The sequence below is a fragment of the Oncorhynchus kisutch genome, linkage group LG6 (genome assembly GCF_002021735.2).
Source record: "Oncorhynchus kisutch isolate 150728-3 linkage group LG6, Okis_V2, whole genome shotgun sequence".
Taxonomy (NCBI): domain Eukaryota; kingdom Metazoa; phylum Chordata; class Actinopteri; order Salmoniformes; family Salmonidae; genus Oncorhynchus; species Oncorhynchus kisutch.
The window spans coordinates 75,913,048-75,929,020 of record NC_034179.2 but is presented as its reverse complement, the minus strand read 5'-3'; the positions used below and the strand labels follow the sequence as shown (position 1 = coordinate 75,929,020).

Sequence of the window (15,973 nt, the reverse complement as noted above, 5' to 3'; positions counted from 1 at the left end):
TATTCCATCATTTGAATCTAATCAAGTTTCTTCCTTTTAGTGTGAGAGGACTTGTCCACACCTCAGCCCGCTGTTATCATCCCCAGTCAACCCTACCACCTGCTGCGTACTCTAGAGTTTCCACTGTTTCCCAAGGTGACACAACAACACAGACTACAGAGCCAACATTTCAACTGTTTACCAAACAAGCTGGCTTTACCCAACTGATGTTGGATTGTGTGTGTGTGTGTGTGTGTGTGTGTGGTAGTAGACCCAGTCATCTGCTGGTGTAAAGGAGTGTTGGACTGAGAGAAACACGTTAAAATTAACAGACAAAGCCAATAAAGTGATGACCAAAACGGTGGAAAATCCAAGTCTATCGACAAGCTTAGTGTACAAACGATGGGTAGGCATGAGATTGTATCTGGCATTTATTCCTGTCTCTTTGGTTCTGAGTGAATTTGGAACAGAGAGACAGTGATAGACCTGTATGTGTGATATTACTCACTTGTGTGTCTATCTCATCCAGGATGTAGCACACATACTGTTCACTCTATAACTCCAAGAGCAGCTGTACCAGCACTGAACCAAGAGAGAGAGAGAGAGAGAGAGAGACTTATCATAGCATTATTCATGGTGCTCAATTGACACGGTTTTGAAAACAAATTGTGGCACAGTGCACACAATGATTTTGTTAGCGCTCCAACACAGTGGTCCTGTGGGGTTCCATAACCAGCAACACTCTAACAATTCTGCTGAGGCACTCAACAACTCATATCTCTCTTCAACCCAGACTATGAGAGCCAATGAACCTGGTCATGCTATAGAATGTGGTGACATGAGGTACAAGTTGAGACAATAGTGCAAAGATATTATGAATTAGTCAGTAAAGAGTGAGCATTCTCAAGCCGCCGTGTGTATTATCAGACCGTTTAAGCTCTCCTCTTACCCTGTATGACCTGCTCCAGAGTGGCTGGGTCGTCGACTGTGTGAAGCATCCCTGTACGGAAAACAGAGTCAAATAAAGTCAGAGATAAAGCAAGGCTTTGTTTGATTGTGTGTGTGTGTGTGTGTGTGTGTGCGTATCTTTCTTACCCAATAAAGATGCTGTGAAATGCAGACAGACCCTGTGGTCCTGCAGTAGCAGCTCCTTCAGAGCCCCAGGACAGCTCTTCAGGACCCCACTGATCCCTGACAGCGCCAGACTTTCTCACAGACTATTGAAGGACAAGAGATGTCATTATAATGATAATACATTTTATTTGAGCCTTTCAAGATACCCTGGACACTCACATGATAGAACCACACGGGTAGCCAAGTGCATATAAGGGTTGATGGCAGCTCATGTTAGCTGTTGTAGCAGAAATACCAATATGTGGTTAATAAAAAAAAATCTATATTTAGATATCATACCGCAATGTTGTTGCCTTCCATCATCTCAATGACACAAGCGACGCAGATCATCAAGCTGCCCTGGTCCGGGTGACCCATGCGAACACTGAACAGACCATTTCGGATCGTGCCTGAAGTGAATCTTTTCATAAATCACGTCCACCCTTGTCATTTCACCCTGAAAATCAATGCAGACCAGAATGGTTTGTTTTATTGTGTAACTGATCATATTTCAATGTATCTAAAGTAAATGTATTGGAACCTACCTTCTTGCCTTTCCTACCGCGGTTGCTCGCTAACTTTAGCTTAGCTAGCTAGCTGACTGTCACCAGAGATCATTTGCTAGTTTTATTCAAACTGACAGATAATGGGTCAAAATGGATAGGTTAACGTGGTCTTAAATAACTAACTGCCGCTAAATAATGTTATTACAAACAATGCGATCAAGTCTAGCCAAGTAGCTAGAGAAGTCAGAGATTGAACCTTCTCTAAAGAAAGTCATGTAGCTAACGTTAACTAGCTGATAACTAGCTGACTACTGTCACAAAACTGTGACAGCAAGTCTAATTTCGGTCTCAACCAATGAAATCACTTCATTATATCTAACTCTAACCAGTAAGTGTCTTATGCCCTTGGTATATAGCCAACAGAAGCGCTGCATTCGATGGCCAGCCTGGTTTGAGGCGGGGGAAAAGTCTGCATATGTCACAGAAAAGAGTATCTTTATTTCAAGCCGAATTTGAACCTGCGATCAAAAACAAGTGCACTGCCTGTGGCAGTCTTGAGGCCAGGAATGAAATACGTTTTTGGCCAACACAAGCCCACTGTACTGCTGGTGGCCTGTTATAATGGCAGGCTCAGCCGCACGTAACTCCCTGGACCAGAGCGAGTTAGTGATCTGACTCATGTCAAGGTGATGGAAGGGTGGGGGTTGGACCTACAACAAAATCATAATATCTCGTTTGCTTTGATCTGAGTGCTCTGATCTGCACAGGCCAAGGTCTTAGAAGCTGGGGTCTGCATTTCTTCAGATGTTCATATCATCATTCATCTTCATACACAAGGGCCGTGGGCAGTTGCTCTGAATCATGTCACAGTGTGTGTCTCAGTCTGTGTGATGCTCAGCTTCCTGTTGAAATGACAAACAAGACTGACGTTGCTTAGAGACACCATAGGTCTGTGACCACCAGCCCAAAAAGACTGAGTGATTACAGTTTTTTCCAACTGCTTACATACAAAATCTTTTCATGTCACACGATTTTTGAAACCTCTCACTCAAAGTGCAAAACTACACACCAAATATCCAAAACCACAAGCTATTTCTCAGCCTTTGACTCAGTTGTCAATTGCATAAAACACTTTTTTCAAAACACTACACACAATTCTCTACCTAAAACACAAAAATCTAACAGGAAGTGACTTGCTTTCCTTTTCCAAACACAAACAATCAAAATGCTACACTTATTCACCAGGTCACACACACACTCCTCACATGTGCAAACACTAATAGCTTAACTGATCACTAACCAATCACTGCTTTACTGTAGTATAGGCCTATAAATAGGTCAAAGGTCAGATTACCTGTTTTGAACAATGGATGCCAACAATGGACAGAGAGCAAGAGGAGTAGGAGGGAGAGGAAGAGGAAGAAGAGGATGAGGGCAAAGAAGAGAAGGAAGGAGAGCCATCTCTGATGAGATTAGGGCAACACTTGTTGATCATGTGATCAACCACGGTTTGACCATGAGAGAGGCTGGACTGAGAGTCAAGCCCAACTTGAGTCCATTTACAGTGGCGTCCATAATTCAAACGTTCAGAAATGAGAACAGGTATGCAACTATCTAATGACAATTTTAGCATTACAGTAATGTACTGTAAAATACGTATGACTGCATAGTATTGCATAAACATTTGTAACTCTAAGCCATCCATTTACTGCACTGCATTGAATGAATGAGGTTGGTTATCATGCTGTACTACATTTTTGTTGTACATTGTTTACAGTTCCTATGCTGAACACATACTGTGTTTGAATTCTGTCCAGAGTGGAAAGGCAAAGACATTATGGAGGACGAGGACGCTTGTTTACAGATGTACAAGAGACTGCAATTATAAATATGGTTTTGACCAACAAGGCAAATTAGGATTCGAGAGATAAGAGAGCATATCTTGAAGAATGACACCATATTTAACAACATCAATGCTGTAAGCCTGTCGACCATACAACGCATCCTCCAACGGCACCGAGTGACGATGAAACAACTTTACAAGGTGCCATTTGAGAGAAACTCTGACAGAGTCAACAATATGCGACATGACTTTGTAGAGGTATCTATGCAACACTACTTCCAGTACTTCAGACATACCATATTTACTCATCTGTATATCCTTTTGTCTGTTACAGAGAGTATTGGAGCTGGATGCCCATGTAATTCGCCATGAATTTATTTATGTGGATGAGGTTGGCTTCAACCTCACCAAAACCAGGCGCCGCGGAAGAAATGTAATAGGACAGAGGGCAATTACCAATGTCCCTGGACAGCGTGGGGGTAATATAACTGTGTGCTGCCATCACTCAAAACTGGGTCCTCCATCACAATGCCACACTGGGTCTGTACAACACCGGCCATATGCTCACTTTTCTGGATGCAATTTACACAATGCTTGTCCCTGATCCAGATCAGGAGCCTGCTAGATTTGTGGTTTTATGGGACAATATTAGTTTTCACCAGGCTGTTCTGGTCCAAAACTGGTTTGCCACCCATCCACAATTTGTAGTTTTGTACCTAACCCCATATTACCTTTTCTAAATCCCATAGAGGAATTCTTCTCAGCTTGGCGCTGGAAAGTGTATGATCGCCAACCCTATGCCCGCGTGCCGCTTCTCCAGGCAATGGAGGACGCATGTGGGGACATAGAGGTTGGATACGCCATGCTAGGAGATACTTCCCTCGATGTTTGGCAAGAGAAAACATATCTTGTGATGTGGACAAAGTATTGTGGCCAGACCCAGGCCAGAGAAGAGGCCGGAGAAGAGATGAAGCACAGGCCTAGCACTGGTGACTGCCCCCCCCTACCAATTCCTGGACTGTTGTTGTATGCTACTGTATACAACAGTAATGTTTGGCCTAATAAATACTTTCTGTTTCTACATTGCATTGGTGTTTACAGTGTACTTGTTACCCCTCTCAGCAGATTACTTTCACTGTAGATCATTGTATTGAAATGTAGATATAAGCCTATGAAAGACCAAGGAGCTTTAGATTTAGAACAACAGTGTTTACATGGTATATCCAAACATGTACTATTATGAAAGCAGTGTTTGCCATTTGATGCAAATGCTTCACTCTGACATGTGTTTATGGCATTTTGAATGCAGTGATACATTTTGAATGAGATGTGGGGCATTTTGCATTGTGTGTGTGCAGTTTTGGGAATTGTGTGTAGAGTTTTGAAAACTTGTGTAAGCAGTTGGAAAAAACTGTAATGTGGAGGCAAAAATAAGACTTCAGAATGTAATGCATGGATAGTTCTGTAGAACAGGTGCACAATAACATTTTATCATTGAATTAGCTACTTATTTCACATTGTGTAATAGGCTTACATTTGCCAATTAGGTTATTGATGCAAAGTGACTGAAGAATCTATTAACATTAGCCTATTGATTTGGAGCCACTACTTTATCTACCATATTCCATCTAGCTGTATAATAATGTGAATTCTGAATTGGTCCGTGAATGTAAGCCTCAGCATGTGTGAATGAGAGAGAGAGAAAGAGAGAGATGGGAGGGGCGCGAGGTACCAGATTGTATGTTGAGTGTACGGAGCAAGTTCGCTTGACGGTGAGAAGGGAAAATTCATGAAAGTGGATTAACCGGACTGAGAGGGATGAGTGAATTCCGATTGCTATCGTAATTTTAAGATTAATTTCTTGACTTTTATTTGACGCTTTCGTGGTGATTGTGGTGTAGTATGTGACAAGGGGAAGCAGGGGCTTACATCTACGGAAGGTATTGTCTTGTATACTTTTAATCTAACATATTTACCTGCCTAATAATTCATAATACAACACAAAACCAGGTTGTTACAGGAGCCATAGGATTCGAGTGGATTATTGCAATAGGGTATAAAATGTTCTTTATTTTTAAACTCATTTTTAATTTGACACTGTTTGTAAATTCGTTTGTATTCTATGTGCATGCTGAATATGATGTTGTGCATTCTATTCTAGTTGGATCATTTTCTAAACTTTCATTAACTCAAACAACTGTGTATTTATTACATTGGCATAACTGTTGCATTTGCGCCTTGGCTGCTGTCAGATGCTTGTGTAATGTCTCAGGAATGTTTTATTCATTATCTGTATGTATACAGAATCTTCCAACGTTTCCTTATTTGGTTCACGCAATTATTGCGTTTCTTTCAAGTAACAACATCACTTCCTGGTGCCAGGTATGAGTCATAGGATATTTCTGTATGGATTACTGTGAAACATTGCTTTGTCTGTTATCAAGCAAATGCTTAGGCCTACAAAAAAGTCACAACAGAATGGAATACATTTATAATAATGACATAATCTGCATACAAATATGTTAATGCTATTTAATTGAAGCGTCAATATCAACTCAAATTACTGAATGTAAATTCTTGTTTACATGAAGTCTTTTTGTCCAGTGATTGGCATCTGTTGGCACCTCCATACAGCATAGACAAGAATCCCTTCACTAAACCAGTTTCACAGATACAGATCGACACTTTCCATAAGAGATGAAATGCGCCATGAACAAACAATAGAACTGAATCTACCAATAACAGTGAGGTCTCACCCGTATCTTTTCCCTATGCGTTAACAGGCAGTGCAGGTGGTAAGAGGAGTGAAGGATTGTTATGTCACAAGTGGGCATATAAAAGGTACAGAATGCCAGCTGGGGACACCAGGCACCTTCGTGGCCACAGGAAAGTGCCACAGTACCAGTACAAGCTTAGGGACTATTCATGTTCTCTAGGAGACACAATGTAGTTAGTCAGAACATGGTCATACAGACATGAAGATTGAATGTGGCTTTCATTGCCATTAGAATGAGGGTTGAGGGGAAATGGGTGAGGGAAAAGGAGTGATGACAGAGAGATGGAGTCATGGCATCTCTTGCCAGGGATGTATTTTGTGTCTGAATAACACTATGATGTAGATGGAAGTAAGTGGAAAGCTGAGGAGTTGAAAAAAGGCAGGAGAGAGAGAGAGAGAGAGAGAGAGAGAGAGAGAGAGAGAAAGGATGGAAGAGAAATGTAGTGACTGAGGAGAGAAAATAAAAGTGAAAGAGCATTTTGGTCAAAGCAACAAAAAGGTCTCAGGGGGCTTTCGGAAGGAAAGTGTGCAGCTGGATTATGAAGACAGTGAACTGTTCAGGATACAATGCTGCTGGTTTTTCCTGTCTGAAAAGAGGTGAAGAAGAATAGACAATTATCCATCACTAATGTAAGACATGATAAAGGCAAATGAGAGGGCAGATAAATGGTTCTATATGTATGACATGTTTGATCTCAGGAGCACTCAATTTAATATATTTTTACCGTGCACTCTGTAGACTTCCATTCCTCAGTCAATTAGATTGATGGTGAGATTGCTTTGTGCAGAGACTTCATTGTGTAGGAAGAAAAGCCATAAGGCATTAGACTAGAAAGTGGGAACAAAGGGGAGAAGAGTGAGATATTCTAACTTCTGTGAGGCATTTTCCATCTGCTCTGCTCAGGCATTGTAACTTTTATCCACTTATCCACCCACACGCAGTGCTGCTCAACTCAACCCAGGCTCCCCTAAGTAGTGATACATTTCTGCAACCGTTTTAACGGCTGGTAAGATGACAGTAAGACTGACTTTGTTCTGTTTTTTGTTTTTTGTTTAAATCTATTTTTCCCTCCCTCATCTTATTCCTACTGTATCACTCCATTCTAGTCCTCTAATGCACCTCTTCCTGTTTCACACCCCCTTCATCCTCCCTTCTTCCCCCTCTCCCTCCCCCGTGTACCGTTCCTCTCTTCACGCTGTCTCTCTGTGACCTCTCCATCATCCATCCACCTTCTTCTCTTTTGTTCCAACCTCGTCCCCTGTAACTCCCGTATCCTGCTGTGCACACTCTCTACCAATTGTGTGTGTGCCATCTATTGTATGTCTGTGTCTGTGAGAAATCCGCCACAGCGGCGGCGCTCTCTGGGTCCCGTTTTGCCTAAACGCATCTACAGAAACCTGTCGGTCAGGCTGAGGGGCGGAGAGTCCTCTTTTTCCGGAGAGACAGACATGCCGAAACATCCATGCAAGGCCACTCACACAGTAAGACATCCTGAGAGAAAGTGAATTTTGGATCCATTTTGGGTGTTTTATCTTTGAGAATTGTCTTATATTGTTGTTCCATACTATCATCTAAAGTAACATTTTCATCCTGCATTTTTCTGCCATGCCCATGACGATGTACCCTCTTACCCTGTATCCCTCCATGTGCCTGTTTCTCATTTCTCACTCGATCCCCCTCTCCTTCCCCTGTGTTAGTATCAGAACCTGTGGGAGGCAGTGGAGAAGGAGGACACCCTGGCGGTGCAGAGCCTGCTATGCAGGGACAGAGTGTGTGGCGGAGGAGGGGGACGGGATAAAGAGAAGAAAGAGAAGGACTGGGAAAGAGAGAGGGAGAAAGGTGTAAACAGAGTGAGTGAGCAGGGCCTGGTACCTCTGGACGTGGCTGCTCTAACTCAGAACTCCCCTCTGCTGCACGTGTTGACCAAGGCAGGAGCCAGACACAACCCCGTCTGTGAGTCTTGCACAGTGACGTAGATTGAATCAGTGCAATCAAGAGATGGTCAAGTAACAGTTGTACACATTTCACACAAACAATGGATCATCCAGTACATTAAGACATTATTATTTTGGGGTAGTGACTACTAGTGAATGATGTTTAAATGGAATGTTTACAGATATAATTCCTGTCACCCTTTCACTCTATCTTGTTCCCACACTGTGTTAACAATGCTATATTATCCCTCCCTCCCTCCCTTTCTCTCAGTGTGTCTTCCAGCGGAGTGGTTGTGCAAGCTGGATGCCCTGGTGATGTTGGCCGACAGGCAGGTGGAGGACAGGAGGGAGGAGCTACTGGGTGGAGCAGGGGCGGGGCCACATGTGCAGGCCGACATACAGAGGCAGCTCCACCTCTGGACTCTGCGGCAGCAGCTGTACTGCAGGATGAGGGAGAGCTTCCACCACACAGGTCAGAGGCTAGGGGTCAGGGGTGATGAAGGACAAGTATGATGCACTCAAGCCAGTCTCATTGATTCGTTTATGTTATGTACTTTTTGCTCCAAATCTGTGTTTACTGTCGGTGTGTCTCTCCATCTCTCTGTGTCCTCTAGACCTCCCTGGCCCACCCAGTAGCGTGTCACTGTTTGTGACCAGTGCCTCTTCCCTGTTTGTGTCCATTCGAGAGCCAAACGGTATCGCCACTGGATTGATCACCCGCTACAGAGGTGGGGTTCTACTACTCCATCTCTAATCACTATTGCAATTACCACTCAGTCCTCAATATCATAGATACATCCGTGTCTCTCTTCCTGTCACCTCCTACAGTGGAATGGAGCACCTCTGCCAACTTCAAGAGTATACTTGGCTCAGCCCAGGTGATCGACACTAAGACCCCCATCCACAGCATCACAGGACTCACGACAGTAAGACACACACGACCCCGGTCACATCTCCTAAACCAGAACACCCTGAGGCTAGGAGGCACATAACCTCAACTCTCTCAGTTACCTGCAGAAATGAACAACTACGATGTAAAGTTATTTGCCCTGGTCTGCCTGTTCGTAGGGTTAAGTCATGATGATAATGTATTGGTCTCTTAGGGAATGCACTACTTTGTGAGAGTGACCGCCTACAATGTGAAGGGATGGGGCCCGGCTCAGAGCTCCAGCCCAGTCAGTGCTGCCCCCTCCAGTGAGTAAATGGAACTGCAGACAGACAGACAAAAGAGCTTTCTGATATTCTATATTATCATCAATGCTCTGTGTAGAAGTTGCCCCTAATCACAGATCAAGAAGCAGCTCCCCAAATACCAGCCTTCGCCATTTGAAAAAAACAGCTGACCTTGGATCATATGACTCCACAATGAATACCAGCGAACGCTGGTGGCCTGTGTCCCTCTGCAGGCTGGAGGGAGTGTATGGGAGTGAAAACTCCAAGCAGGAACAAGGAGGCTCTAGCCAGGAGACTGTTGGAGCAGACCAGAGAGCCACACTACAAGGGATACTGTATAGGTAGTGTACTTCTTGAACCATAACATAGATACAGCATCTCAGTTCTGCCTCTCATACAAGGGGAATGAATATACTATTCAAATGATTTGTGTAAGATCAACATCCTTGTACATTCAATACCTGTATAATACATGAGAATGTAAACGGTATCAGTCACTCAAAATAATACTCTGGCTCTTTCACATGGTCCTCCGTGTCTGAATGTCTCATTCCTTTGTCCTGTGGCCCATAGAGAGCTGCAAGCCCCAGAGCCCCAGTAAGCGCCTGTCTATGTCTCGCAGCCTGAAGCTGCTCTTCCAGTCTGCCACCAAGTTTGTCCGTCTCCTACAGAGGTGAGATAGCAATGCTTCTCACCCAACAGCTCTGTATCTCTGCCACTAACCTCACCCATGGTTACATTTAGAGAAAGATCCCACTCTGTCTCTGTTCCCTCAGTACATCCCCTACTCTTCAAACAAGAGTTTCAGTCCCTTTCCGCCCTCCCTTTATTGCGCCTATCTCTCTATTCATTTATTTTCTGTCTTCCCTCGTTAGGATGAAACTAATCTTATTCTCTCCTCTGTTCTTCCTCTTTGTCTCATTGTTAGGGGTGTATACCTGGCAACTGTGTTCTACAGAAAGGAAAACATCCTGGTCACAGCAGATGACCAGCTCCCATTGGTGGAGATCCAGTGCTGCTCCACCTCCGTCTCTCAGGACTTCCTTTGGTTTGCCAAGGTTAGCTGTCAATCTAATTGAATGCATTGGTAGGTATACCTGTGAAATATATGTTCCAAATTTACATTGTCTATTTTCTATCTTTCTATCCCTCTCTCTTTTTCTTATAGTTGTCCTGTGCCTGGCAACAGGTGCCCTGGCTCCAGCAGGCCCTCTCCTCCGCTCTCTCCTCCTCTTCATCACTACTTCAGAACAGGCACAATATCTTGCAGGCTGTAGCACAACTACAGGTGAAAAAAAGGATATTGTATACTTATAGGTCACTGTATATGGCCTTCTCATCAATCAAGCACCTAGCAAAGATGAAGAGACAACATTTTCTTTGAGCTTTCTCTTCCACTGCCTGTTTCTTGTTGACTTTCCTTTTCACTCTTTATTTTAATTTTAATATTTCATACTTTTCTCCCTCTCTCCTTCCCTGCCTCTCTCTGCAGTCCTCTCTGGGGACAGTAGACTTGGGGCAGGTGTACTATGAGCCTCTGAAGGACAGGCAGGGTAATGTCCTGCTGGTGACAGTGAAGGATTGTGCGGCCCACACAAAACCCCCGGACCTCCCTCTCCACTGGGTCCCCCTGGCCTGGCTGGAGAAGAACCGGAGCAGGACCCCTCTACTCCCAGAGCCTACTGCCATGGACACCCTCACAGAGCAGCTCAAGGTGACCCTTCCTGGCTGGGACACTGTGTGCTCGTGTTTATACACAGTAGTAAAGCTTCTTATTGTGCTCATACAACGATGCCTTTCTCTGTGTCCCTCACCAGGAGAAGCTGTCCTTCCACAGACGCAGTGTCCAGTGGGCCCAGCCGGGCCTGTACGTGGGCATCTTGAAGCTGTGCAGCACAGTGGAGCAGATCAGGGTTCTAGTGCCCCAGAGGCTGCCCAACCTGCTATGCCACGCCAGAGTGCGCCACATTCCCCATGTGTCCCGGTAACACAGATAACATACTAAGACTGAGCTTACCACTGAGTTCAGTATGCACTACCACATACAGACTGACTTTTAAACTGTTCTGACCTGGTATAGCTGATGATGAAATAGTATACTGTATAATACTTAGAATGAAGTGTGTCCTCAATGTTTTTCTAGTGTTTTTAAGGATTACTGACTGGTCAGATGAGATCATTGCTAATGATAGTTCCTTGTGATGTGTCTTGGGTTGCATTTTTGTTTTAGCGATGAATGGGCGTGGTTACAAAGCCACAACATGTTAACAGCCAATGAGGACACAGAGGACGTGGATGAGACCTCGGTGGACAGCTCTGGGCTGGGGGACTTTGTGAGGTCACTCAGGGCCGCTGTTACTCTCCTGTTGACAAAGCTCAACATCCCCCTCTACAGGGTAAACATGGTTTCACTTACTCTCCAACTCACATGCTTTTAGATCTCATTTGAATGTTATACTGCTGTCTTCTCTCTCTATTCTTTTCTTTTTTCTTTTTCTCTCTCTCGATATTCTTCACCTCTTGTCCTCATCCTCTGATCATCACTTCTTTCACCCTGCTCTCCTCTCCTACAGGCGTATCAGTACGGTGTGTACACTCGGGAGCTGCTGCAGTTTGGGGATAAGATGTCCATGCTGCTCCTGCTCCCCCCCAGTGAAGACTTCAGTTCTAGCTACTGGCCCCTAGTGGGCACCAAGGAGCCAGGCCTCACAATGCCACTGCAGATCTTTGAGCTGGGTATGTATTGGTGCCAGGGTTGGGTTTAAGTTTCAAGTATTTAGTGTCACACGCACAAGTACAGTAAAATGGCTTTCTTGTTTGCTCTTTCCCAACAATGCAGTAATCAATATTAGTAGTACTATAAAAAAAGTTATACAAAGTAAAGTATAACAAAAACGCAGAAATAGAAATAAGAAGAATACGAGAAAGTAAGTAAGCTATATACAGGATCAGTTCCAGGGTCAGTGCCAATACCTTATTTACAATGTGCAGGGATACTGGAGTGGGAGGGTTAGATATGTATAGGGGTAAGGTGACTAGGCATCGGGACATATGATAAACAGAGTAGCAGCAGTGTATTTGATGATTGTTCGTGAGTGTGTGTGTGTGTGTGTGTGTGTGTGTGTGTGTGTGTGTGTGTGTGTGTGTGTGTGTGTGTGTGTGTGTGTGTGTGTGTGTGTGTGTGTGTGTGTGTGTGTGTGTGTGTGCGTGTGTGTAGAGTTAGTATGAATGTATGTGCATGTTATGTGTGTGTGTGCTTGCCTTGCGGAAGTAGAGAGAACAGTATTTGGGGTGGCTGGAGTCTTTAACAATTTTCTGGGCCGTCCTTTCACACCCCATAGAGGTCCTGGGTGGCAGGGAGCTCAGCCCCAGTGATGTTCTGGGCTGTCCACACCACCCTTTGTAGTGCCATGTGGTCGACGTCGGTGCAGTTGCCATACCAAGCAGTGATGCAGCCAGTCGAGATGCTCTCAATGGTGCAGTTGTAGAACTTTTTGATGATTTCAACCTCCCGAGGGGCAAGAGGCTCTGTCGTGCCTTCTTCACGACTGTTTGTGTGTGTGTGTGGACCATTTGAAGTCCTTAGTGATTTGGACGCCAAGGAACTTAAAGTTCTCGACCTGCTACACTGCAGCCCTGTCTCGATGTGGATGAGTGTGTGCTTGCCCCCCGTTTCCTGTAGTCCACGATTAGCTCCTTGGTCTCATTTTTTTAAAACAATTTATTTCACCTTTATTTAACCAGGTAGGCTAGTTGAGAACAAGTTCTCATTTACAACTGCGACCTGGCCAAGATAAAGCATAGCAGTGCGAACAGACAACAACACAGAGTTACACATGGAGTAAACAATAAACAAGTCAATTTTAAAGAGTCTATATACATTGTGTGCAAAAGGCATGAGGAGGTAGGCGAATAATTACAATTTAGCAGATTAACACTGGAGTGATAAGTGATCAGATGGTCATGTGCTGGTAGAGATACTGGTGTGCAAAAGAGTATGGGGCTGAGGTAGGTAAATTGGGTGGGCTATTTACCGATGGACTATGTACAGCTGCAGCGATCGGTTCGCTGCTAATTGACGTTGAGGGAAAGGTTCATGGACAACATAGAGAATATAAGACGTGTCATGCCATTTATGTTTTTGCTCAGAGTAAACTGTCAGTGGTGGTGAGCTTAAATTTTTGTCTAATCCTCACGTCTCACAGTGCACTTCTGGACGTACGAGCAAGACTTCCTGTCTCAGTACTGTCAGGTCTGGGTTCGGTTGGAGCTGGACGCTCATCTGTCCCAGCAGGCTTTGCGAGAAGCTTTGGACACGAAGGAGGTGCAGGAGGCCAGAGACCGCCTTGGTCACATCACTCAGCTCTCACAGGTAGACTACCCATAGAGAGTAATTAAATAGATATCAAAGGAGGACAGTATGTGTGTATGAGAGGGAATGAGCCCCCTTGCCTCTCTGTCCCTTTGCCCTGTTTAGAGTCTTGAGGTGGTGTGGCGTGAGGCCCGGTGGATCATGGATGTCCTGCAGTGTGTCCGCTCTAAACAGTGGGTGGGGGCGGTGCCTCTGGGCCTGGTCATGGGAGGAGACCCACCTGCCTGCCCAGACGATGAGGAGGATGACAGGCCTACCACCAGAGTCTGGCCCCAGTGCATACTCCCTCAAAAGAAAATATCAGGTGACTTGTTAATGTAGTAGATATAGTAAATGTATTTATTCACTGTCTTTGATTGGAGCATTAGAAAGGAGGCAGGGGTGAGAAGAAAATCATTTTATATTGTGATGTACTTAATTCCTCAGTTTGATATTCAGTCACTTCTTCTGTCTGTTTGATGTAACTAACTATCCTTTCTGTTGGCCCTCTCCTCCCACTGCCTCTAGAGAGCATTACCTGTACTGTTACAGACGTTGGTGTCAGCAGTGGGATCTCTGAGCCGATATGTATCCCGGGGGTCCATGAAAAGGCTGTGAGTTTAATTGAGGGGGCTAGCAAAGGGGGGTACCCTGTGGACCTCAGTGCCCAACATCCTGTTGTGGTGTTCAACAGCCTGGATCAGTCAGGAGTTGGATTCGACATTGTGGCCCAATCAGAAGTGGTATATCATAACATTATGGCCCAATCAGAAGTGACAGATCATGACATTGTGAACTTGCCAGCTGCCTACAGTGGAGAACTGGAGTATCCTCACAGTTTTGTCAGTGATGTGATCCCGCCTCTACCAGAGCTGGACATCATCTTCCCCACACTGAGTCTGATAGATGAAGAGAGGGAGGAGGACCCTGTACCTGGGAGGATGGATATGCTTGACAGTTTAAGTCTTGGAGTCGGTGAAAGCGAGGCTTTCTTTGGACTAAACTCTGACTTGATGAGGGGACCTAAGGGTTGTTCTCTCTCTGATGTGCATCATGATACGAACTCACTGACAGCAGGCCTTAGTTTAGGAGACAGAACCTGTGCAGATACACTGTTCTCAGGTCATTTAGACAGGCTGGCCACATCTGCCTCTCTTCCCATTGTGAGGACCACACCTGCCCAGAGCTGGGATTTACCTACAGAGGACACTATGATACATGCTGGCAACAGGGGGGGCAGCATGCCAGCCAGGAGCCAGGTTGAGTGGGAGAACTCCTCTAACCAGGCATCCTGATGTATCCAGATATCATTAGAACTGAATGTTACACCGAAATACATTGTACTTACTCATCGTGCCTCTCGAAGAATTTGACAACCAATTCTCAACTAATTCTTAATATCCTTTCAGTGCCTTTAAGCGAGTTTGGCAAACGGTGGGATATTCATGGTTGTTTTCTCACCACATTATCTGACTCTCTGTAGTTGTTCCAGTGGTGATATAAAGGGCCTGTCTCCAAGAGACCTGCTAGACATGTTCTGTGCTTCTGTATGCGAGATGTCTCCCTGTTGCAACTTGTATTAAACTGAATTGATTTATGATTGTCTATATCCACAACTGCTATTCTCTTTTGTTCAATGTAAAATACTCTTTACCGTATTGTGCTCTATTAACCCGTTGCACTTTTGTCCTTATAACACACAACTAGCTAGTTGCAAAGAACATTGTGGGAAGGATTGGACCAAGGTGCAGCGTGGAAGGTGTTCATCATATTTATTAATGTGAACCAGCAACAAAACAATAAAGAGTAACAAAACGAATGTGCAGCTTTGGACTGCAAAAAGGCTACATTAAAAAAACAAGATCCCAAACACAACAGGTGGAAAAAAGGCTGCCTAAATATTATCCCCCAATCAGAGACAACGATAGACAGCTGCCTCTGATTGGGAACCATACTAGGCCAACCTAGAAACGAAAAATTAGATTGCCCACCCAAGTCACACCCTGACCTAACCAAATAGAGAAATAAAAGGATCTCTAAGGTCAGGGCGTGACACTAGTCTACAGTAAAATCAGTTGAATGGTTTATCTTTATGAAATGACCAAATCAAATATTTTCAGCTGTATTTGTGTTGTTCCACATTTTATTTCTAAGACAAAAGTTAGTCTTTTTTTACATTTTCCTTTTCAGAAACGTGTGTGTATTTGAGAAGGTTACACAGGCCAACTGGGTATTAAGCTGAAGATATGTGAGGATATCAATTCAAAATGCCAATATTAAAGGTCCAATGCAGCCAT

The 15,973-nt window shown here is 44.3% G+C and overlaps 1 protein-coding gene across 1 annotated transcript; it reads left to right on the top strand.

The window, feature by feature from the left end:
* The first annotated feature begins 5,171 nt into the window (after positions 1 to 5,171).
* On the top strand, positions 5,172 to 15,973 carry LOC109898605 (ankyrin repeat and fibronectin type-III domain-containing protein 1). Its single transcript, XM_031827593.1, has 18 exons — positions 5,172 to 5,381; positions 7,325 to 7,699; positions 7,916 to 8,171; positions 8,424 to 8,624; positions 8,767 to 8,880; positions 8,981 to 9,078; positions 9,256 to 9,346; positions 9,559 to 9,666; positions 9,899 to 9,998; positions 10,254 to 10,383; positions 10,494 to 10,613; positions 10,818 to 11,039; positions 11,143 to 11,309; positions 11,556 to 11,721; positions 11,899 to 12,061; positions 13,531 to 13,697; positions 13,803 to 14,001; positions 14,205 to 15,973. Exons 2-18 carry the CDS (start codon positions 7,538 to 7,540, stop codon positions 14,969 to 14,971), a joined length of 3,231 nt encoding a protein of 1,076 aa, XP_031683453.1. The 5' UTR covers positions 5,172 to 5,381; positions 7,325 to 7,537; the 3' UTR covers positions 14,972 to 15,973.

Coding starts and splice junctions, on each gene's coding strand:
- LOC109898605 (XM_031827593.1), top strand. CDS start 7,538: ATGTCTGTGTCTGTGAGAAATCCGCCACAGCGGCGGCGCTCTCTGGGT. Junction 10,614..10,817: donor AGGCTGTAGCACAACTACAG/GTGAAAAAAAGG, acceptor CTCTCTCTGCAG/TCCTCTCTGGGGACAGTAGA. Junction 12,062..13,530: donor ACTGCAGATCTTTGAGCTGG/GTATGTATTGGT, acceptor CACGTCTCACAG/TGCACTTCTGGACGTACGAG.